Here is a 23221-nt window from a genome sequence, read left to right as displayed (position 1 = left end):
AGAAAGCTGGCTCCGAATTTGCCGATAGAGTGGCAACCAGTGTTTAAAAAGCTGAGAAAAACACTCAGCTGACGCTAATATAACTGAACAAACACAGTCAAGCAAATTGTCATCTTTTCAAAGTTATTTACTCCAACCATGAGCTGGAGTAGCATCAAACAATAAGAAAACCTTCCACAGAAGACTAATGTGTCTGCAAGAAAGTCTTCAATGCAGACACATCCGTTTGACTCAAGTCACTGGACTTCTGCGGATTTCTGCTTTCAGCATAAGGTATTCAAAATGATTTTAACGTAAACAGCAAATTCCTAATAGAGACAAATGAGGTTTACACTTGTAGACCGTTTAGGAAGCCGTGCGTCCTGCAGAAAGATGCAGTGGGCTGCAGGTCGCATGGATCTGTTTTCTGCTGTTTATGTTCAGTCACCTACCTGCTGACTGGGAAATAAAGAGGCCCTTTGGGATGACCACTTTATCTTCTGAGTTCCTGGCCCAGTCAACCATGCCTTTACGACCTTTCATGGGGAAGTTGATGTCAGTCATCACAGACACAGCTGGAAGTCTCTGGATGCTGGCCACTGCAGCAATCACACAAACACAGAGGCACGGAGACACACAGATTAGGAATGGGCCCCAGAGTTTCTGCAGGTTTAGAGGCCGACTTGATGAGATAGAATACCCATCTCATGCACTGCTCTCATTTATAATATACTGACTACAGACACAGAGAGTTGTTTCTACTGTGTAAAAGAAAAGTCGCTCCACACACTGAAATGAAATGCAGCCTCTCTGCTTGGTCGCTCTACCTCTAACAAAGTCAAACTGCATCTGGTGTCATATAGAAGAAATAGCTCTGTGAGAGTTCGACTGTTCAAGCCTCCTTGATGCATCACCTGCTGGTGAACGCGACTGCACTTTTCTGCCCTCGGGTTTTACATTACCAGTGCTGAGCCTTTAAAAAAACAACTCAAACTTTTGTGGCTCAAAGAGTTGGAGACGATCCTTCAACTTTACATTAAAACACAAAATGTTCAGTCAAAATACAAGCAAAAGCGGAACCCTGCAGTACCTCCAAAATGTAGAATTTTAAAACTAACATTAATGGATGGTACTGTGGGATGTTATTCTCTGCTTTTGTGTCTTCCTATCATTTTCTGGTGAAAAAGTAAAGTTTGATTCTGGCTAACAATAATGTAAACAATGGGGGGAAAAAGGACATAGATTTTATCTAAATGAAACAAGCATTGATTCTTGGCTTAAATATGCCTTAAAATGCAAACTGTTACAAGGCAGGCAGTTTCATATTTTATGCTCTAATAAAAGCAAAACACATACAGTTCAAATTGTATGTATGAAAATCTTGTAAAAGTGTAATATGACTGGAATGTAAAACAACAATCCATTTAAATAATAAAACAGAACTGTGCCTTTTCAGTTTTTTTTAATCCGAAACCTCTTAGACGGTTAACTCCTCTAATCACTCTTTTTTTTCCATATCCCTGCTGAGGCGCCATAAAAGGTCAGTCTATAAACAAAGACAATGTCAGTAAAAATAACTGAGAAAAAGACATCAGCAGAGGAGAACAAAGCTTCACGTTTCTCTTTCTGGTTTCACAATCAGCCCCAGTCAAATGAGGCTGACGCGAGGGTAAACCTGAGGCTAATCCAGCCATTGATGCAAATGCTCCATTGTTCTTTGTGTTGTGCCAAAAGCACAATTCCAATCCTAGCGTGAGTCCATGGTTGTGTGATATCAGTGACAGTGAAGGTGTGCTTGGTGGTTGGCTGGGATGAACCGGAGCTGAGCGTTAAACCGCAAAGCACCACAAGACCTGTCGTATGCTGAGGGGCCTGTTCGCTATAGCAGATGTTAGGAGCAGCAGTGGTAAGTGCTTGTTTATTTGGGTTTGAAGTTTTAGTCACAGGGCACACCGTGAATAACAACAGGGTGCTGAGAGGGCTGTCTCTCAGACTTCTGGGTAATTCTGCAGGTAAATGGGCCTTTGCATCTGCCTGATGGGGCTTGGCACAAAGAAAAAGCAATCATCAAGACAAGCGATGTGTCTGAATGCTGATTCAGACCACAACAAGGATTCTTTAAGCTTCTTTTTACACAAAGGAAATTAGTGAACTTCGAATCAAGATTTTCTTAGTTTTATTAACTAGTATACTGCAAAAACAGGCCCCTTAGAAATAAGTCAAATTCTTACCCTAGTGGCCGATTTTTTTTAAAATAGAAAAGTAAATCTTACCAAAGGGGTAAGAAAAATGGTTTTACCAAGAATACCTATTTAAAACAAAAACAACTTTTAAAAAGTTTTTTTGCTATTTAAAAACTGTGTCTTGATATTTTTCTTGCAAGGAATAAACATTCTTTTCCTACTTTCTTAAGATGTAGTTTTTGCAGTGATAAATAGACAAATCTAAATTTTAGCAAAAAAAACAGAAAAAGCATTTGAATCTTAATAGTCACAAAATAAAAACTGATCCCTAATAATGCTGAAATCTTCTCCAACATAGTCGGTCTCACAGGAAACAAGGAGAAAAAAAATCTATCCTAACTGTTTATCCATGTTCTACCGTGTCCCAGGCTTGTCCTTGTGAGGGGAGAGGATGCAGAGCAGGACTGGAGAGCTTTTTGCAATCAAGAGTATTTGACTAAAAGTATCAGGACGGAGGACGAAACAACAGTGACAGACACTATTTATCTGAGTGTCACAAGGCTGCCATAAATTCATGACCAAAACGATGCTGCAATAGCTTCCTCTGCCAGTTACTCCACACTTGGCTTTCAGTGAGGAATCTACAAAAGTTTCCATTCCTTTAATCAAAAGGACCTCATGATCACTCTGGTTGGAAGTGAAGGAACTGATGCTGGCTATCAACTCTCCATTCAAATTGCAGGAATGCAAAAAAAAATAAAAACATTCACATTCAAACTTTGTTTGTATAAAGTAACAAACAAAACCCTCTTGAAAAGGAATCATCAGGACACATTCGTTTTTATAACAGTTTTTTGTGAGATCACATAAAATGCATTTTGATAAACTGGAGAAAAAAAGGTTTTTTTTTTTTTTAAATGCGCACATCCCCCTATAGGTAAAAACGACATCTTGCAACTTTAAACCAAAAAAAAACAGCTGCAACTTAAGGTTTTTGACCCGCAACTATTACAAAAAATAGACACGAGTATCAAGAGTTTGGATGCTGGCGATGTTCGGTTTCTTGTGTGTCTTGGGATTATTGTCAAGAAAAAATATGTCCTTGGCTGGTGTTCGGGGGTAATGGATTACAAAGTAATGACTTACTGTAGTTTAATTACTTTTGTTAGTAACAGAGTAACGCAACAAATAGTTACAATTACAGTAAATTTTGGTAATTAAATTACAATTACTAGATTACAGAAACACTCATTACTTCATTACTCTATTACTCTGATTTTGTTCCAGAGAAACCATAGGTGACTAAGATATTGTGTTTTGGTTAAATAAATCGAAACAGATACTAATTTAAAAAAAATGAACATAGTTACTGACATATGCATACACAGATGTTTATAATATTCTTTGATAAGTAAAAGTAAAAAAGGGGACAATTTTATTGAGTTTTAATGAAGGCGGATACAATTCACATAAACATATAAAGGTAGGGCTATAACATTATTTTCAGTTTTTCATAAACATATTGAGATTGCATTAGGCTAATAATAAATAAATTAATAAATAAATGATTGAGATTTTAAGTAAATTACTTTTTTAAATGTAATCATTTAAATTGTGTTTTAAACAGCTATAACCTTAATTTCTTAAATTCAAAATCAATCAATAGAGAAACACAAATATCAATATCATTTAGCTTTGCTTTATCCTGACTTAAACTGTTATCAAAAGCAATATAGTGGCTCCTACTACTTATCAAAACATAAAAAATAATATAAAAGAAACCTTTTGGGAATCAATATTAAGAAAAATATAAGAAATCTAGCATAGGTAAAAAAAAAAGTTATCCTTACATCTGCAAAAAGTTGTCTGTAATTCACGGCATTATAAAAAGCAGACAAGCTTTATTTCCAAGTCCAAATCTGTTATCCGTTAATTTGACTCTCATGCTGTTCCAAAATGGCATTTTAATGGGTGCATTCACTGAAGCATGTTTGGTATGCTATTCTTGGTAGCTACCTATTCATTGTTATGGAAATTGTAGACCATAAAGAGCCTAGGAGTGTTAGTGTTTGCTGGAAGTGGGTCAAATATTAGTTATTGTAATGAATACAAGGAGGAAAACGCCCTCTTTAAGCTATACAGCGTGTGTGCACATTCGCTTGCATGAATAAAACAAGACTGCAGTTCTTTTATTTCATTCCAGTGCGACACCATTTATGCCTGAGTGAGAAATGAAATGCCACTGAGAACACAGATCCTGCAAGAGGCTATGCGACACCGGTTACAGCCACAGCAACGCGCAGAAAAAGAAATATAACTGCAGTTCCAGTTACAGACCCCAGAGACAAAAAAAAGGGAAGCTATTATCTGGACAAAGCTCAGTGTTGCAGAAATGTTCATTAGACCTGCAGAGAATCACTGAACTGATTTCATCTCCTGTTGTATTGTGTTTCATCAGAAACTCTCAAAGACTGACCATGAATTTCTGAACTAAAAGTTACTAAGTGTCCAGTTTCCTTATATATGGTGCACTGTCCAACACCGTACCCAAGTCCTCCAAACTGCTAAGGAGTGGTCAAATTAAAATCAAACTTTTTTGAAATAGCACTTATCCTAAAAAGACACAGCACAAAGTACTTTGCATTAAAACAAAACAAAATAAATAATATAAAAACAAGCAGGAAAGTTAAAATGGAGCCCCCCTTCCCCAGACCTACACACAACCTCCCACATCTTTCACACCTCCCACCCCCTAACTGATGTTGATAGACAGTGGGAGAACAGGAAATAGGCTGAGCATGAAAACAAAATGTTGTTTGTTGGTAACGCCAATATTTGGGACCTCCCCTCTCTTAGAAGAGCTGCATTCCCTCCAAAATGCAATATCAGAGGCGGGGACCAGCCCCACCATAACTAGGTGGCGATGCAGGTCTCTCCCCCCCATTTAGAGCTACAGCAGCTGACCCAGAGGGAGAGGATCCAACTGAGGAAGCACACGAAATAAAAAATGAAAATATAATTGACATTGAAAAATTGAACATACTAATAAAAGTAATAAACAAATGAACAATAAAAACATTCAAATAATTGTATATTTAATATCAATAGTTAATTTTAAAATTAATTATTAATAATATTGTATAAATTGATAAAACAAGCAAAAATTGGTATTCTGACAAATAGAATTAGTAAGTAATAGTTATTAATTTCTATATAGAAGTCCATCGAATTTTGGCTTTGTGGTGCCAGCAGGCACTACCTGATTGAAAAACGAGGGGGGAGGGGCCAATCAGTCCAGTTCTTATTTACAGTCAGAGATACAGTTCATTTTAGAAATAAATAAATATACAAAAATAGCAGTTAAATACATAAAGTTTCAATGTAAGATAATTCCCAATTATTTCCAGTAAAACTGTAAAAACTCCCAAAAAGTTGGTTAATTTGTACCTAACACACTTAAGCTAATTTGGAATACATATATATATAAAAAACGGTATATATATTTTTTTAAGAAATGTAGGACAAAATAAGTTCTAATAAGCCTAATTGATTTGCAGCATTGTAGCTCTTACCGTACCTCCACTCCATGGACTCAATACCTTTGACCCATACAGCATTTATCTAAAGTTAACGATGGCGTGAAAAATGACATAGCGAGGCAGAAGAGGAGAGGCGTCCATTTCAAGTCGATATTAATGTTCAGAAAGGCTGAGCAGCTCTGGGCTGGAAGGAAAAGAGGGTCAATTCTTACCCAAGTTTCCGGTCATCAGATAAGCATTATGGAAATCCTTCATGCCCAGTCCAACAATGTGAATGAAATCCTCGATGACCTGCATGAGCTCCACTGCTCCCGGGTAGATCTGGAGAAGATAAAAAGGACAAAAGGACACTATCAATGTTTCTATTATTTCTTAAATGTGCCAGTGGGTTTGTTGGGGGGGAAAGAAGAGAATGACAGAAGGAGAGGAGAAAAGATTAAAAAAGGGAAAAGGGATGACTTTTCATTACAGTTATGTTTCAGACCTTTAGCAAAAGGTGCTCGATAAGAATACAAATTCAATTCAAATTGAGCCAAAGAGGAGAAAAAATAGTAATACCAGATCATTTTAAAAACTGAACTCACTATTTGATATGAATATTAATTAAATATAAACCTTTTTTTTTGACAGGGATCATTTCCATGTCCCTAATTATGATTGGCCTTTTACTATTTAAATATTCAGCTTTTTCTTTACTGATCAACAGCATTTACATGTAAAATGATGATGATGCAGAAGCTAATAACATTTTTGCTGCCACCCTGACTGAACCGTCCATGTGACATAAGCTACAGAGCTGCAGTGGTCAGCTTTGCCAACACCGTGGCGGGTTGGCTTCTCCTCTGAAATGCCCCGCCAAGTTAAGGGCGATTGCTTCGGTTCATGTGCGGCTCACAGACATGGCACTCCAAGAGAGAATGCAGAGGCAGGGATTCAGCACTCTGGACAGCTCTGTGGTGTGACCAGCGGCACTGCTGGTTCAGTCAGCTTTGTCTCACAAATCACGGCACACTAATCCAACAAATTGTTCTGGTGGGATTGGTCCACCACCCTGTCTGTCAGTGAGATCGAGGCCCAGTGTTGAAGCAGACATGCAACAAGAGCATCATTCAGACAATTTTTTCACACCTTTCACATTTTTAGCAGCAGAGACAAAACCAAAGCAGCTCTCTACATCAATGTACCAAAGCATGAAAATTTGATTGCAGGATTTTAAATATATGAGCACAAGTTGATGATGCTGAGCAATTAGAAAAAGCCTCTGAGTGGCATTTAGCAATTAACACCCCAGTTGGAGTTGATATTCAACAAACACCTGAGGCAGGTATCTCCCTCCTCTGTGGCACCGTGTGAAGCATATGTGGGCACATGTCTCTGCATGTGCTGCTACAAAGCTGTGCAATAGGTGATGTTGAAGTTGAGAGCCTCTGACACAGCAGAGTGAAAGCCATAGTGGTAGGGGGGAGGAAGAGCACATCGCCCCTTCCGGCATGTCTGACGCAGAGTGCAGTCATGCTCATTCTGCTGGTCTCCATGGCAACCATGAGATGTGAAGGCAGTACAAGGAAATGGCTGCAGTGGAGGTTGTGTAGACAGAGCTCTTCCTTTGCTTGCCATGGTAACAGTGACAGGAGGTGAATATATAGTGATCTCTGCACAAAACCACATCTAGAGCCAGTAAAAAGCTCACAGTGAGGTGTTTCATGTGAGCGTTTGAATATCCACAGCATGCAGTGTGTGGGTGCTGTGGAAGCTGGCCTCATTAATACAAGTAAACCCAGCAAGTGAGAAAAACGCTCGACTGTGAAGCCCAAACTTTGTCTGCGGAAATCAGACGTCGCCTTTCTGGTGTCCAAATGGTGCAATGATGAAACCAGATATACATAATAACAACTAAATGTCCCCCCTCGGCGTGTTTGAACAGAGAAAACACTTTCCCGTCTGCATTTCTCTGATACGTCTCTGACGAAAGCCCTTGTTTGAGAGCTCTTCTCGCAGACACCCTACCTCTGGTTTCTGCCAAGCTGAAACTGCAGTAGGTAAACACCTAATTACTGCCTGCATAGACAGCCAAGACTGCCAGTCAAAGCAAAGCTTGAAGTGTCTGTGTTGGCCTGCAATTGCATCTGAAGTGAGTTGTAGAGATACAGAGCCCAAAAAAAGGGAGGAACATGAAAGAGGGGGCAGTGATGGATCTGGCTTATTTTAAGGCAGCACCTCAGTCATATGTCAGCGCAGGTGACAACCAATTTAAGTCAATTTGCCAGCGGAGGTGACAAGCGAGCAGATGCCCTTTGTAGACTTGCAGTCATCACAGATGGCATTCCTGTCAGAGGCTGGATGTGCTTGATTTCAGGGTTCACATTCCCTCAGACACCAGTGGCAGTTTTGAAAGTGAGACTTGCCACCTCTCAAGCTGAGAGATGTGTCCAACAGAGGAAATAGCCTGCAGCCAGCTTTCATCAGTACAATCTATCTATCTATCTATCTATCTATCTATCTATCTATCTATCTATCTATCTATCTATCTATCTATCTATCTATCTATCTATCTATCTATCTATCTATCTATCTATCTATCTATCTATCTATCTATCTATCTATCTATCTATCTATCTATCTATCTATCTATCTATCTATCTATCTATCTATCTATCTATCTATCTATCTATCTATCTATCTATCTATCTATCTATCTATCTATCTATCTATCTATCTTAGTGCATTTATAAAAACTGTTTTTTATTATGCTTTTTGATTTGACAAGGCTGCAGAAAAAAAGCCATTTTCTTATGAGCTACTTTAGAATAAACAACTAAACATCATAACAACTGTGTCCGTTTTGAAATTCAACTAATTTCAGGTTTTAAACACGTCATAAAACAATGTCCACATAAGAGAAGTGAGACTTGATAGCTTTACAGTTTTTCTCAGTCGCTTTAGTACAATTCTCAGATCAGAATTGAAGTTTGCAAATACGTGTGTGCATTTCTCAAAACAATTTGTACAAACAGCAAAACACTATGGATTTCTTGCAAAAGCCTGTAACTTGCTCAAAATCTTTAGTTCATCTCTCAAAACTAAGTCTTTCTGTCATTGAACATGTTAGTGCCATCAGAATGTCAAGTCCTTGTGTCATTGTCTACGAACAAGACAGTCAAATGACTTAGTCATGTTGTCAATATAACTGTGTACTTTAGAGGGAGGTTCTGATGTAAACTATGGCTAAAGTTTTGATGACAATTATTGTAAAATGTAATTTACACCTTTTTTGTTTGATTGCAAGAGACTGGACAAGATTCCTATTTACACTTTTATTGTTCATATTGTAATTTGTTGACAGACCATGTCATACCAACATAGAGAAAACCCACTGCAAACAGTAACACAAAGGGAGATAGGACAATATTCTGTACATAAGTACAGGCAGTGCAGTAGGAATTGGTGTGGTCTTCCTACACCTCTTGTCATTCCTGTATGTTAGGCGACAAATTCTCATCCACATCACAGCGAACATCCTCTCTTGCAACGCAGCGAAATATGTTTGTCACATAATGACAACTTGGTCAACCATTTTGCAGTTAATGACTTATACGATGAACTAATGACTAGGTGTTTTGAGGAGTAAGACTCTTGCACAGTGAATTATATAACACATTTTGATCAACATGACATAAACAATCGATAATGTAGCAAAGAGCAGAGAATTGTACATAATCATTTGCATGGATGTACCAAAGCAATTGCAACTTGTTCAAAGAAGTGAGAAACTACTTAAACTGTAATGGCTCAACTGTTTATGTGGCAGTGCTGCTGCCACCAAGTGGAGGTCTGAGGTAGTGTTTTTTTTTAAATGAGGCCAGTTGTCACACCTGCTAAACAACCCCAAAATGATACGTGGGAGTGTAACATTATCCCGAAATGGCCCTGACATCCCTTTATATCTGCTATTCAGATGGAGTTAGTGCAAACAAGGTCTGAGAAGAGTTTGGAAGCAAACAGCATTCATGCAGAAATCTGAATTATTCGGTGCCCAGCCACATGCTTACCTTCTGTGCATCCTCCCATTTCTCCTTATTTTCCTCCTCCAAGAGGTTGCTGATGATTTGGAAAAAATTCTGTAGAAATGATGAAAAGGAAACTACATAAAACACCCACACACAAGTATTGCAGGCACTGCAGCAATTTCTTTTTGAATCACAACATTAGCACCATGCTCTGAAGATGAGCCGTTCTGGATAATACACTGACATTTGTGAATGCACTAACACATGGATTCAAATAAGGGGATGATGACAGTTCCTGCTGGGTTTCCATAGCTCTGGAAGTGTGCTGCTGGATTCCTGGTGGTAAACAAATGTAGACGAGCTGTGTCTTCATTGTGATAAGAAGTAAAACTTAAAATTTCCAGAAAGTTTCTGCACAAATTCACTGCTGCTGCACAAACACATGCTGCAACAAGAGAAAAAGAAGTAAGCAGCTCTGGAAAGAAGGGGCTGCTTTTGAGGGGGGTGCCTCTAAAGGTAATGGGATCCCTGTCTGATCTTTAGGCCTGTTATTTTGTCTGGTCGTCATTGAGCCTGAGGGAGTGGCTTTCTCTCTTGACACAGGCTATCTTGTTTTCTACTTGAATGCTTATGCTCCCTCTGGTGGTAATGTGCCCACTTTAACACTGCATTAGCGCACAGGCACACAGAGGGGTTGGGCTGGCTGACTGCTCCTCTGCCTGCCCACACACACTATAGAGCTCGCCTAATAACCAGAGACAGGATGCTCCCCTCGTCTCATAGATTTTCTATGGCAGAGAAAATGGCTGGATGGGGCCAGGCTCCTCGCCCATGCCAGCACATTTGAGTTTCATTTCCACGGATTATTAGAAGGACCAAACACCTTTCAGCTGGTGGAAGCAGTTGATGAATGTGTATACAACCAAATAAATATTTCTACACTGAATTGCAAACGAGTTTTAGATTCATAAAAGCTTCTTTAGTGCATAACATCATCAGAAAAATCAAAATTCAGCTAAAAAAAACATAAATAATGACATGTTTGCTACCAAACCTTTGTATGTCCTAAAGGTAGGTTTGTTTAATTTTTTAGTTTTTTTTTTTAATTTAAGAAAAAAAACAATTGGGAGATTTTAACTCTTACAACAAACTATAAAGCTTCTTAGACAGCTAATAATATCATGAATGGCTGTGTAAAGAAAAGCATATTTTACTGAAAATATATGCTGGACATACCCCTCTACCTCTACCCACTTTACTTCTATTCCTCACATCTTAGTAGGACATAAAAAACATAATATCAAGGCTGACAGTCTAAAAGGAAAAATTTACAATGACGCACAAAGAGTCAAGCCGATAAGCAGCTAAAGTTTTCAAAATCTATTTTATGTTAAAAGAGACTACTTATCGCCACTATTTAGTTTTCTTTTCTAATTTTATTGAAAAAAAGGCTAAATTTCTGGTTTTACAAAAAACTGTTATTCAAGTAGCCTCACTTTATGAAGGCCACGAAGAGGCGTTCTTGAAAATGGGAAAGCTTTGAGGCCATAAATTGTCTTTTTGGAGATGGAGGTGGACATCAAACTCTAATCTCTCTCCATCATCCTATTGACATAGAGAGGATCAGACTGCAGTTAACCTCAACACGATGAGATGAAGCAGCTCAGGATCCATCAAGATTTATTGCTATGATAAAATCATTGCTGTTTGTCAGCTTTTACTATACTGCTGTGACATGAAAAAATGTTTCACTTTACAGAGATAAAAGTTACATTTTATCATATATGCATAATTTTATATAATTGTCTGTGAGCAACTATGTCTACCTACTTGAACGTCATCAGATGATGGCTCGTAGCTTGCTCTTTTAAAGGTCTCTGTCACATTGCGAAGAATCTCCACTGATGATAGCAGGTCTCCCGCGTAGAAGTTCTTCCTCTGTGTGAGATCCAGCAGGTTTTTGGTGACCTGCGACATGCCGTCCCCTGCCAGCATCCTCTGGCCCTTCGCAAGGTGGCCCTGAACCTCCAAGAACAGGAGAAGACAGAACTTGGGGTATCGGTGTCCTCTGACAATTTTTTCTTCCTCACAGCATGCAAAGCCAGACATTTGGAGTCAATGGAGCGCGAATAAATCAGGAAGAAAGACTCTACTCTCTAAGGTCCTTTATACGACACTTATATCTTAGACACGCTGAAATGTATTGTGCCTTGCAGATATTTTGAAATGAGTCAATATGAATAAAAATGTTAACTGGAGCAGAAAACACACATTTAGGCAGGAATTGCACGGTAAAAAAGGCATTTCACATTACTGTGCAACTGTGTAGCTGTGCGTTCACGTGTGCTACTATGTACAGTCTGAACCTCGTAGTGCGGAAAACATGATAAAGCGTTTTATCAATTACCTGCACACTACATTCAGAAAAAAAGCTTTTTTTTCAGATTTAAACAACAAAGAACTTAAATGACTTAAAGACCCACTCTGATGAAAATTGTGTTGCATTTCTCTGATAATGGAGGATTTGTTTATTCAAATTGTTGTGAATCAGGAGCAGACAAAAATGCAATTTGAAAAAGAACATATTTTATGACGTAAAAAATATGCTGGGGGCCACAAGCTTCTTGCTCTGCAATGAGGAGGGTGCTTTTCTGGCTAGATAATAAAGATAGGACTGCAACTATGAAAAAAAACCAAAAACCTTTAGCATTGAGATAATTCTTGAGCTTTAAAAAGAGAAGGCCAAATGTGTGTTTTCTTTCTGCTCCTTGTGTGATAGTGGTTAATCTGTGACTACAGTATAACAAGGATGTGGAGGGAGAGGGGGTGCAGAAAACACTGGGGAGGTAATTTATGATAGAATAGATCTAGGGAGAGGAAGCTGACTTTGCACCTACTGATTGCTGCAAGTATCTGAATTCATTTGTTATGCATCGAGCATAGCTGGGCTGCTCCCAGAAGGCCATGCCACGGTGATCCAAAGAGCAGCGGCGACTGGTCGTCCCTGTGAGAGCAGGAGGGGGCAGATTTGAAGAACAGAATTGGCAAACGTAAGATGAGAGAGGAGATGAGCAGGTGCAGAGAAGATGACGAGTGAAGGAGCGGGTTTAAGACCACGGGCAAGCAAAAGACAAGCAGATGGAAGAGACGTAATTAAAGGAAAATATTAAAGGAGATTTTTTTCTTTGCAAGTTTTGCAGAAAATCTGATATCAATTTTTCTGTTATGTTTTACACAAACGTGAAGACAAAGGATATAACATATGCAAGTAAAAATGACTTATTCTAAAGGCTTCTGACATAAATGTGGACTACATGCCACGTTGGGCTGGTTGCTTATTCAAACAATCAGCAGATGAGCTGCATTTGCTGTCAGGCATTCAATCTGTGATCCTAAAATAGAAAAACCACCCTGTGCCCACCCACACTGCCATGAACAGCAAACATAGGGGTCGAACATCACACCTTCCCTCAGCTGTCGACTGGGTGAAGAGCACTTCACACGTCAACCTCCTGCTCCAACACAGGTGCTTGACATCCTGAGGAAAACTCCCACAGTACAAAACATTCCCCTTGGCATTCGTGCTTCACAAACTCTGCTATCTCTGGCTTTCTTTCTCTCCTTCTTTCTTATATTCTTTCTTTCTCTTTCTTTCACACACTAACACTCGCAGACAAAAGGAGATCAAAGCCCCACCTCACACGCCCACCTCCTCCACTGCTACTACTTGGAGATTTGCACTGAAGCCACGACTGCACACCAAACATCACTATATGCTCGAAGCACCCATGCGGCACCATGAGACAGCCCACAAGGCAGAAGCAGAAGCCCGCTGCTCTACACCGTCTCCCTACACAACTGGCTTCACTTGGATGGGTAATGTTATGGTGCCAAACAATTAAAATGATACTTGCAGGCCATATGGCTTCAGAAAGCTGAGCAGTTAGTATATTTTTTGACAACTTGATACCCGGAAACAAGAAAGTCGTTCTTTTGCTGCGGATCTGACATTTTTTAAAGGTCACTTTTGACTCAGAAAGGAAGTAGGCTTTACTTTTAGTGGAAATTAACCAAATGATTAAGTTTAAAACAAAAAAAATGTTGCATAATTACTTCGCTCATTCTCACAAAGAAAGGGAATTAAAGAAAATAAAGGCAGTTTTAAACCAATTCACAATTTTTTTTTTTTAGATTTGCTGTATTTATCAAAAACTGACCAACAACATGCTTTAAAGTAAAATAAAAGACTGGATAAATAAAAATAATAATATACTTTACATAGGTAAGCCAGTGATCATGAATATGTTGGGAAAAAATAAAAGATAAATTATGGTTGAGGCTTTGAGGAACAAATAAAAACAGAGGATTTTATGGAAGACATTCTTAAAAAGACTTGAGAAGAGTTCCTTTTCTATAAACCGTATGACTAAAAGTATATAAACGTACCCATTTTACTGTAAATTTTGCTAAGTAAAAAATGAGCTTTGTGTTTATTTTACTTGTAGAGGCATAACTTTATGTGTAGAGGTATGTGTAGGTATAACTTCATGCAGAGAAACAGGAGAATGAAAAAAACCCAGCAAGTTCAATGATGGAAAGACTCATTAAAGGAAGTCGATACTTTTTTAATAAGACAAAGCAAAAGAGCGTTAAACCCACTTTGGCCTAGTTGGTGTGGAATGTTGCAATGGTCTTAAGAAGAAAAAAAAGTGTTGTATGGGTTTTAGACAAAATATATGTTTTACACAATTGTTTAATGCCTTGTCTTTTGTTTTTAACATTTTATTATGTTTTCATGTAAAGCACTTTGAGTAGCACGAGCTGGAAGACTGCGGTACAGATAAAGTTTATTTGATTTGATATGAGAATTGAATTCAAAACCGAAATGGAAAGTTTTTGCAACAGGAATTGAAAAAAAAAAATCCTGGTAAATCAGATTTAAGTTAAACTTTCGAGAATGCAGCATTACATGGCAAAAACAGGCTCCTTAGAAATAAGGAAAAAGTTCTCACCCCAGTGACAGAATTTCTTTAAATAAGCAAACAAATCTGCTAATGGGGAAAGAAAAATGTTCTTATAAGAATTCTTATTTTAGGAAAAAAAATCCTAGTCACTGAGATAGTTTTTCTTATACTAAGATTATTTTTGTACTGACAAACTTTTTGATAAGATCATAAGACATTTTTTCTTGAAGCAAAGATCTTTTTACTTTTTCAGAATTTAGTTTTTGAACAATGTGGCATTTTCAGACATCAAATGTAAAATAGAAAAATAACATTAAGTTTTGATTTTAAAACTAATTTGTGAGATCTTAAAACAAATTAAACTTAATCTTTTGTATGATTCAAAGGAAAGTTCCTGCAGCTCCTGACTTGACACAAAAATACATGAACCTCTATCATCTTTTTCACACAGTTCGTTTCGGTTTCTTTTGCTTTGTGCTCATAGAGCGGCTAAACCAAGTCGGCGTTGGAAATTTAAGGCCTTCATTGGGTTTTCTAACAAATCAGTCATGTGTCCTTGCATCATCGATGAAGAATATAGAGTAGGCTGACTATGAAATATAGGTCAGCGGAGATGTGCTTGATCAAATCCAAGGCTGCACTCCACCGAGGCACTGACCTGTCACTGTCTGCTTTTACAGCACCTCAACTTGGGTCCCATTCAATGAGTATTTTTATTCAAACAGCACTCCCCAAGTTCTGAAGGCTAAATCAAAATTTATCAAGTGAAAAATCCCAGGAAAGCCATGCCCATAAACAGTCACTACGGAGAATTTTTGTAGGCCTCCAGTTTGGCAAAACAAGAATTATGTTACCAGCGTGTTAATGCCAAGAACTTGCTAAAATATTAGATCATTGAGAGTCAAAACTCTGCACAGGAACAGTAAAAGCCTACCAAACCATCTGTATTCAAACATAAAGTGTGTCATTTTTTTTAACCTCATTTTTTTCAAAGACCTGTGTCATCAAAGTGTTAAAGACCCACTCTGATGAAAATCGTGTTTTCTTTTGGTATTTTTCTGATGATGGAGGACATATATTAAAAAAAATAATCTTACATTGCATTTCTGAGTATTTCTTTATTTAAATCGTATCAGGAGCAGACGAAAGATGCAGTTTGAAAAAGAAAAAGCCTTATTTGTGATGTAGAAAATATGCTGGGCAGGCCACAAGCATTGCTCCATGCCAACTGTCCCGCAGAAATTATGTCCTAGAAAATAACCCAGGACTTTTGATTTTGGCTAAAAACAGCATAGTCATTCCTAAAAAAAACAACTACATTTCAGAGTGGATCTATAAGGGGCTTCAATTTAGTTTAAGTGCCTTTTTTTTCATTGGACTGACATAAAATATTGCAAATCACTTTTATTTATGCCAAACTTCCAGTAAAGCCTACATGCACAGCCATAGCATGAATGAAAAATAGTTTTTAAATAAATCGAATTTTATCTGAACATTACTACATGACATATAAAGGTAATTTCACTAGCATTTATTTGTAAAATGAACATTACAGTATAGATTTAATTTGCTTTAAAAAATAATTTCCATAAAAAATCTTATTTAATTATCCTGTAAAGTTTAAATTTTTCATCTTTTTTTTTCATTTTGAATCTTTTACTCTAAAATTTGGATATATACTCACAGCACACAATGCTTGTTGAGGAACTTGTGGAGCATTATATGACTAAACATAACATTTAAATGTATGTGCTGCATGTGTGAACTTGTTCTTCTCCTCTACTCAACTCTCACAACTGATGTCAGTTGTCATCCACGATCACCAAGAGGGTGCTGATGGCCCTGCGCCGTTTCTGTGATGACCTTGATGATGACACTGACAACAGCTGAGTGGGAGCTTAAGCTCTCTAATATAACTGGATGTTTCTCCCATACTGAGTTTGTGTTGTGTATTTTCATATCCTGTCATTGTGGATCAGTATTTCATCTTGGCCATTCTTCCAGCAGCTGCGGCGGTGTATCGAACTGACCCGGATGAAGGGCTATCTCTCTCCTCCCTGATGCTTTGAGTTTTGATCATATTGCAGCACAGAGGTTGTGAAGCGATTCTGTATGTAGCTTTATAATCTGCTGACAAAGGAAGTCTGGTAACAGTACTAAGATATAAGCTCGACCTGACCTGAACTATCACCTGCTGTGATCTGTCTTTTTATTTTTTTTTTGTTCTGTGCCAGCCTCCACAAAGACCAGCCATGTGCTTTAGCACCATCAATGTCAGCTTGTTGTTAATTTATAGCTTCTTTACAAAGTTCCATGGGTATTAAATGTCTTTGTGGTGCATGAAAAAGCCCCCTCCCAATTCGGGAAACTGTTCTTAAAAAACATCATCTTTTGATAAACAGCACATAGTATCACACCTAATGGTGGGGACATTAAAATAATCAAGCATTTTGTGATACAAAAATCAAATCTGATGTACTTTAGGATCCTCTCTTTCAGAAAAGCATTTTGTCTACGAAAAAAGCCAATATTGAAATTGCCTATATCATGCAAAGTCACCTTTTTGTGCTTTGAACTGTATTAACATGGTAATTCCTCACAAAAATCAACCCCAAAGCGATATGTTGCTCCATTCATGCATCTCTAAGCATTCCTCAAAAAACTGGAGCTCTGAGCACCAGCCCCTCCTAATCCATGAAAACTGGCTTCTAACATTGTTGACGTCACAAAGTGAGGAACAGCCCCTTCCAGGAGGAGTCTGGGCTGCCAGCACCGCCCCCAGGCTAACACGCACACATGGAGCGAAAGGCGGTGTATCAGAGATTAAGTCCTCTTACTTCTGTGTAGGAAATGAACTCTCAAAATATCTCATAAAAAAATCATTCTTTAGTGCTCCAGAGGTAATTTATTATCATATACCGGTATATGGATGTACAGTAGTATTCTCTTAAAGGCTTCAGAATTGCATGATATGGGGCTTTTAAAAAAATAAAAAATATATATATGTAATAGTCTTCTGTATATACCCTTCAGGTCTGTTTTGTGCAGGAACAGCCCCTATTGTTGAGAATGGGGCAAATAGACTGAATATTTTTGTAACGATTGAGTATATGGCTGCCATCTTTAAAAATGGCTGCAATTTTAGATTTTTCTCATAGCAAACATGCTTTCCTTAAAGATGGGATCCTAAGCTACAAACTTGGTGCTTGTACCACAAAAGGCCCAGTTTGTCTGAAATATCAATCTAACCGGCTCCTCTATAGTAAAAATGTATCAAGGGAGTTCGGATCGAAGAGGTTCCACACTTTTTTCAATTTTTTTTTCTTTTAAGATATTTTAAAGTAAGTTGAATTATAAATTATAAAAGAGTCTCCAACAGCTTTACGGATGAAAGTGAAACCAACCACACAAAACACTAACCGGGTCTTATAACAGCACTGCAGCTTCTAACCAGTCATAAAAGAGTAATGTCAAGCCAGAAATCAAATGCCATGTGAGTAAATCTTCCTCAACTTTGCTGCAGGTAAGCCATCTGTGAATAACAGTGGGTTTGCCGCAAGTTTGCCAGTTAGGCTTTTTACTGGGGGCAGACGAAATGTCGTGCAAAAGCACCAGACTGTTTCACAGCGGCTCCCTGTGCCAAACCAACATGGAGGCACGGCATCCAGGCATCCCATATTGTCCTGTTGTCTGTTAGCACACTGACCTTCAGCAAGAACAAAAGTAACCTGTATCACAGCCGATTTATCAGAGGTTGCGTTCTTATCTTCCCCCTGCTTTCCCCCCTCCTAACCCCTTTCTTTTGAGAGCTTAGCATTAGTCTCGCTCCGTTACAGACGAGCATCCTCTTTTCTTTATGCTCCCCTCCCAGTACAAATATTAAAGCTTCATGTCTAAAAAAATCCTCACTTTAAAGATGCCAGTAGCAGAGTTTCATCCACTCATCTAAAGGGTGCACTGTACCACACCCCTGCAAGGGGGAAATGCATTGAAAAATGCCAAGTCATAATGACGCCTAGCTGATTTTAATCGCTTCGTAAAGTTCACACAGACACTCGCGCTGAAAAAGGTTTGCCGTGTAATTTATTTTTAGTGGACAGCTTGCTGTGGTGGCAGAAACCTCACACCGTTCCCCGTACAGCAGCTAAATCACACATGTGTTCAAACAGCACGACAAGAGAGTTCAATTGTAGAGTAATTCTACCACAGACTGTGGCAGCGGCCCACAAGTCAGAGTGAATCAGCGCACTCTGAAAGCAGGGCGCATTTCGTTAAATTCATCTCCTTCAACTGCAGCACCACAACCCACCATTTAGTTCATGTTTTCTTTAAATTCTCATTGAATTGTTTAAAAAAACAAATTGAAAAGACATTTTCGTGTTGTTTTGGGTCTCACCTGTGGCGTTGGGGGGACACCGGTTGAAAGCCAGTTCGCCTGAAGGGGTCCGTCTCCACACCATTGAGACTGCATAGTCTTCTGGGCAAATCTCATATGGAGCTGGAGATCAAAGTGATGCCGGTGAGGCAACGGCAATGCATACAGCTTTTGAGTGTTTTCAGTATGATGCTAAATTTTATTCCCTCTTCAAGGTTTCGGTACATACAGTAAGAGATCAAAGGTGTGAGGCAATATGAGCATTTTATTGAAGTATTATAATAAAAGAGACCCTGTTCTTATACATTTTAAATGTTTTTATGTTTGCTTCCTTCCCCAAATAAAATTGTTACAGATCATCCATGAAGGTCTCCAAATTACAAAATCAACTTATTTCTTTATTTTTTAATTTCCCCATATACCCCCAAGACATTAAAACATATTCATGCACAGTCATCCTCCTAGTCAGAACCACTCTTCGGGGTTTGAATTAACTTATATAACAAGACACATCATTCACTCAGCAGAGAGAATTATTTACCCACTTTGACTCTGCGACACAGGGACCGCTCAAACTCAGGTCTTCTTTTCTGACTCACCCGGACAGCGTTGCTCGCTGCATTTTCGTACTTCTTCTCCGGTTCCATCACATTGTTGCCCCGTCACTGCTGCCCCCTGACATACCCGGGCGCGTCTTTGCCAACCACCATCACACGACTTAGAGCAGCCGCTCCACGGACCCCAAGGATTCCACTGGCCATTGGCTAAAACAGAATTATTTACAGTAAGAAGCTGATGCTCCCGGAGATGGATTACATTTGAAACAAAAAGAATTTAACTGGATACATTTGCAGCAAAACCAACAATTTAACTTTAAGCAATTTCGTGATCATTTGGTGATCCATCTTTTAAAATTAAATTTGTAATTTTGATTATAGCACAGCACATTTTTGCAGAAGTTTCCAAAACTTGCGAGTTTCGTGTCTCCTTAATGAACAGAGTTCAAAGGTCTAAAAATGTTGCCAGTAGTAAATCACATGCCCTTGCCTGAACAAAGAGTTGCAACCCACTATGGGTGGAAAAAATAAATAAATAAATAAATGGTCTCAGCGTAACATCTTGCTCTTACAAATATGACAGTATTTTGTGTCCTGCAACTAATCTCTGCCAAAGTGTCAGCATCACTTTTGGAGGAAAAGAAAAACCGTAAACCTCTGTGACCTGTTGGCTAAGACTATCCACAAGACATTGATCAAATCCCATGCGTCATCTCACATTGGAGCAGCTGATTCCTCAAACGGATGCATGCTCATGTGCCTCAAAGAGCTCATTGTGCCAGCAGTCCGATAGAAATTCTCTCAGCTTCCAAACACATGACACAGAATTGAAATCGTGCGCTGGCTTTTATTGCGATCATCTGGCATTTCTTCAACTTTAAAGTCTTCCCCAACATTTTCATCAAATTCTAACATGTATTTCTTTTTTCATTATTCATAAACCTTTTGTTGTTCTTGTGGAGAAAAATGGTAACACATTAGCCTTGATTGCTTTATCAAGGTGTTGCTCGCAGCTTTCATGGCCACTGTCTGTTTTAGGAAAAGATGACGTAAACTCTGTTTTTTAAGAAAAGTCTAATTTGCAATTAAATGAATGCCTTGATTAAATGAATAAACATTATAAATGATTGTTTCTCTTTGAAGCAAATAAATAACTGCTGCTTCATTATAAAAAGCACAAATTAAAATGCTGCTTTATTTCTTTAGTTTTGGTGGTCAGTATTCCGCCAGGACAGGTGAGAATTTTAAATCCACTTCTGAAATTAATATCTGTGCAAACACACACACATACAACACACACACAACTGCTGTTTTACACTGCTGCAGTGGAAATTGCATCAGGAGATTACGAGAATGCTCAGACCCTTCACATGATCACACAATTCAAAGCCTGATCAAGACCATTAAGCTGACGTCTTTGAGCGTCTAATACATCTTTGACACTGACAGACAGTTTGGGCAGCTAACACTGAATTCTATGAAAAGCATACAGTATATCTAACCGGATTTTTATTCAAATCCAATTGATAGAGCATGGTCTTAAGGATAATTCTTGATTCTTACGACAGAGCTTTGGGTCTTGGCATGGGGCTTTTCACTAAGAAAGAGGGTAAAAGCTCAGAGGAATCAGTCTCAATATTCAATCCAAATCCAGCTGTCACGATGAAGGCGATTCCTAATGATTTTTTTAGCATGATTGTAGGAAAATGGGATGAATGGACTTTCTTTTCTCTCTGTTTCCAATCACTGCTTTCAATTTAGAAATGAAAGGGGGATATTGAACGATGAGCCTCAGGATTTTACCTGTACAGTCAGGATTATGGCACTCTCTGCTTTCTGCCCAGTGACCGCGACACTCAGATCCCCCATGGGCAGCTGCTGAGCACTGCCGGGTCCTCTGCTGAGTGCCATTGGCACATGTCACCGAGCAAACGCTCCAAGAACTCCACTCCTGCCACTGTCCGTCCACTGAGGCACCAACCACAACCCAACAAGCACGCCCCAAGTGAAGGGAAAGAGAGGGCAGACAGGCAGGAGATATCAAACTGCTATTCTGTTTTAAACTGGAAGCCAATGAAACAGATATGAAAATGACATTCCACTTTCAAAATACTGTACTGCTGTTAATAAACTAGCTTCTATACATCTATTTCATTTTCTTAAATGTATTGGGTTGAAACATGGCCGTTGATATTTTGTGAATGCTCCTTTCAATGTTTTTCACAAGAAGAGTTGAAGACCCACTCTGATGAAAATCCTCTTTTTAACATGTTCTTGTGATATTTTTCAACGGTGGCTCTGAAGTGCAAATCACATCAACAAATCACTTAATGCAAAACCATTTTAAAGATCACAATGACAATTCAAAAAGCAAAACAAATATTAGAAAAATGCAAGATTACAGTTTAGAAAACAACATTTTAGAAACCAAAATGTAAAAAAAACAAAAAGAAAAAGAAAAAAAAAAACAATTCGGAAAGCACAAGTAATTTCCAGAAATTCAAATGAAACGTTAAAAAACAAAACACTATGGGAAACTGGAAAAGGTAGGTACTGTGTGACATTGTGATTGGATATTGCATATCATCATCCCATCAGCGATGTCGCATAGTACCTACCGTTTCCGGTTGTTTTGTTTTTCTAACGTTTCATTTTTTGGGGGGAAAATATTTTTATTTTCTGATCATTTTTTGTTGTTTTATTTCTTTTATATTTTGGTTCCTGACATATTGTTTTGTTTTCAAAAATGTTATGCTCTTTTTTAAAGACATGTTTTTTTTTATTGTTTTTTTGCTTCAAGTGATTTTTTGTTGTGATTTGCACTTCAGGGCCACAATATGATTCTTATGATGGAGGACGTAAATCAGGAAAATTAAGCATAAAATTGCATATCTATTTTTTTTTTTTAATTCAAATAGTTGTAAAGCCAGAGTTGACGCAAACATTCTGTTTAAAAATAATTTATGACTGAGAAAATACACTCCAAGCTTTTAGCAACGAGGAGGCGAGGTTGCTCCACATCAATGATCCCACAATTTCTAATAAACTCCTGCTTCTCTGCAGAAACGATATCCTAAAAAATGACACAGGTTTTTGATTTTAGCTAAAAAGGCCATAGTCATAATTAGAAGACCGATTTGAAAATAGCTCACATCATGGTCAGAGTGGGTCTTCAACACTGCTACATTGTCAGTAATCCCTGTCTAGTGCATTGTTGTGCATCTGAAAAGGCCACACACATCTTACTTACCTTTGCAATTTAGTATTAATTATTACAATCTTTAATGCATAAATATTTCTTCTGAATGACTACTTTTTTATCATCTTTATGCTATCTGAGCAAATTTCATCTGAAACAGTTAGATAGCAGACAGGTGATATACCTGGGCACAGGGCTATGTTGCAAAGCTTAGTTTGGGTCTCGGGTCCATCACAGGCCCTGCCTCCATGCTGGGGAGGAGCACACATCCTAGTCCTAGTGCGCTGACCGCGGCCACACGTGAATGAGCACAGGCTCCACGGTGACCACTCTTCCCACACACCGTGTACTGCGGGCACAGAAAAGGCATCAGGCCTAATCAATGTCTCTGCCTCTGTTACAAACAAATCCCTAAAAA

General features: G+C 38.4%; 1 protein-coding gene across 14 annotated transcripts in view; it reads right to left on the bottom strand.

Annotated features, from left to right (window-relative positions):
• adgrb3 (adhesion G protein-coupled receptor B3) overlaps positions 1-23221 on the bottom strand; it is a 111012-nt gene that overhangs the window by 30615 nt on the left and 57176 nt on the right. For 6 of the 14 annotated variants that reach the window (XM_023963024.2, XM_023963027.2, XM_023963026.2 and 3 more), the window contains 9 exons: positions 22988-23152; positions 21408-21572; positions 19647-19811; positions 19069-19170; positions 12606-12712; positions 11539-11733; positions 9751-9819; positions 5914-6022; positions 432-578 (listed from right to left, as the gene is read on the bottom strand). In XM_023963024.2, the coding sequence (XP_023818792.1) occupies positions 432-578; positions 5914-6022; positions 9751-9819; positions 11539-11733; positions 12606-12712; positions 19069-19170; positions 19647-19811; positions 21408-21572; positions 22988-23152 (1224 nt within the window). Of the gene's footprint in view, positions 1-431; positions 579-5913; positions 6023-9750; positions 9820-11538; positions 11737-12605; positions 12713-19068; positions 19171-19646; positions 19812-21407; positions 21573-22987; positions 23153-23221 lie in introns of all 14 variants that reach the window. The other 8 variants (XM_078932376.1, XM_078932375.1, XM_078932377.1 and 5 more) reach the window with 4 other exon arrangements.

This window comes from Oryzias latipes, chromosome 15 (genome assembly GCF_053564925.1).
Source record: "Oryzias latipes strain Hd-rR chromosome 15, Olatipes_Hd-rR_3.1".
Taxonomy (NCBI): domain Eukaryota; kingdom Metazoa; phylum Chordata; class Actinopteri; order Beloniformes; family Adrianichthyidae; genus Oryzias; species Oryzias latipes.
This window is presented reverse-complemented; position numbering and strand designations above follow the sequence as displayed.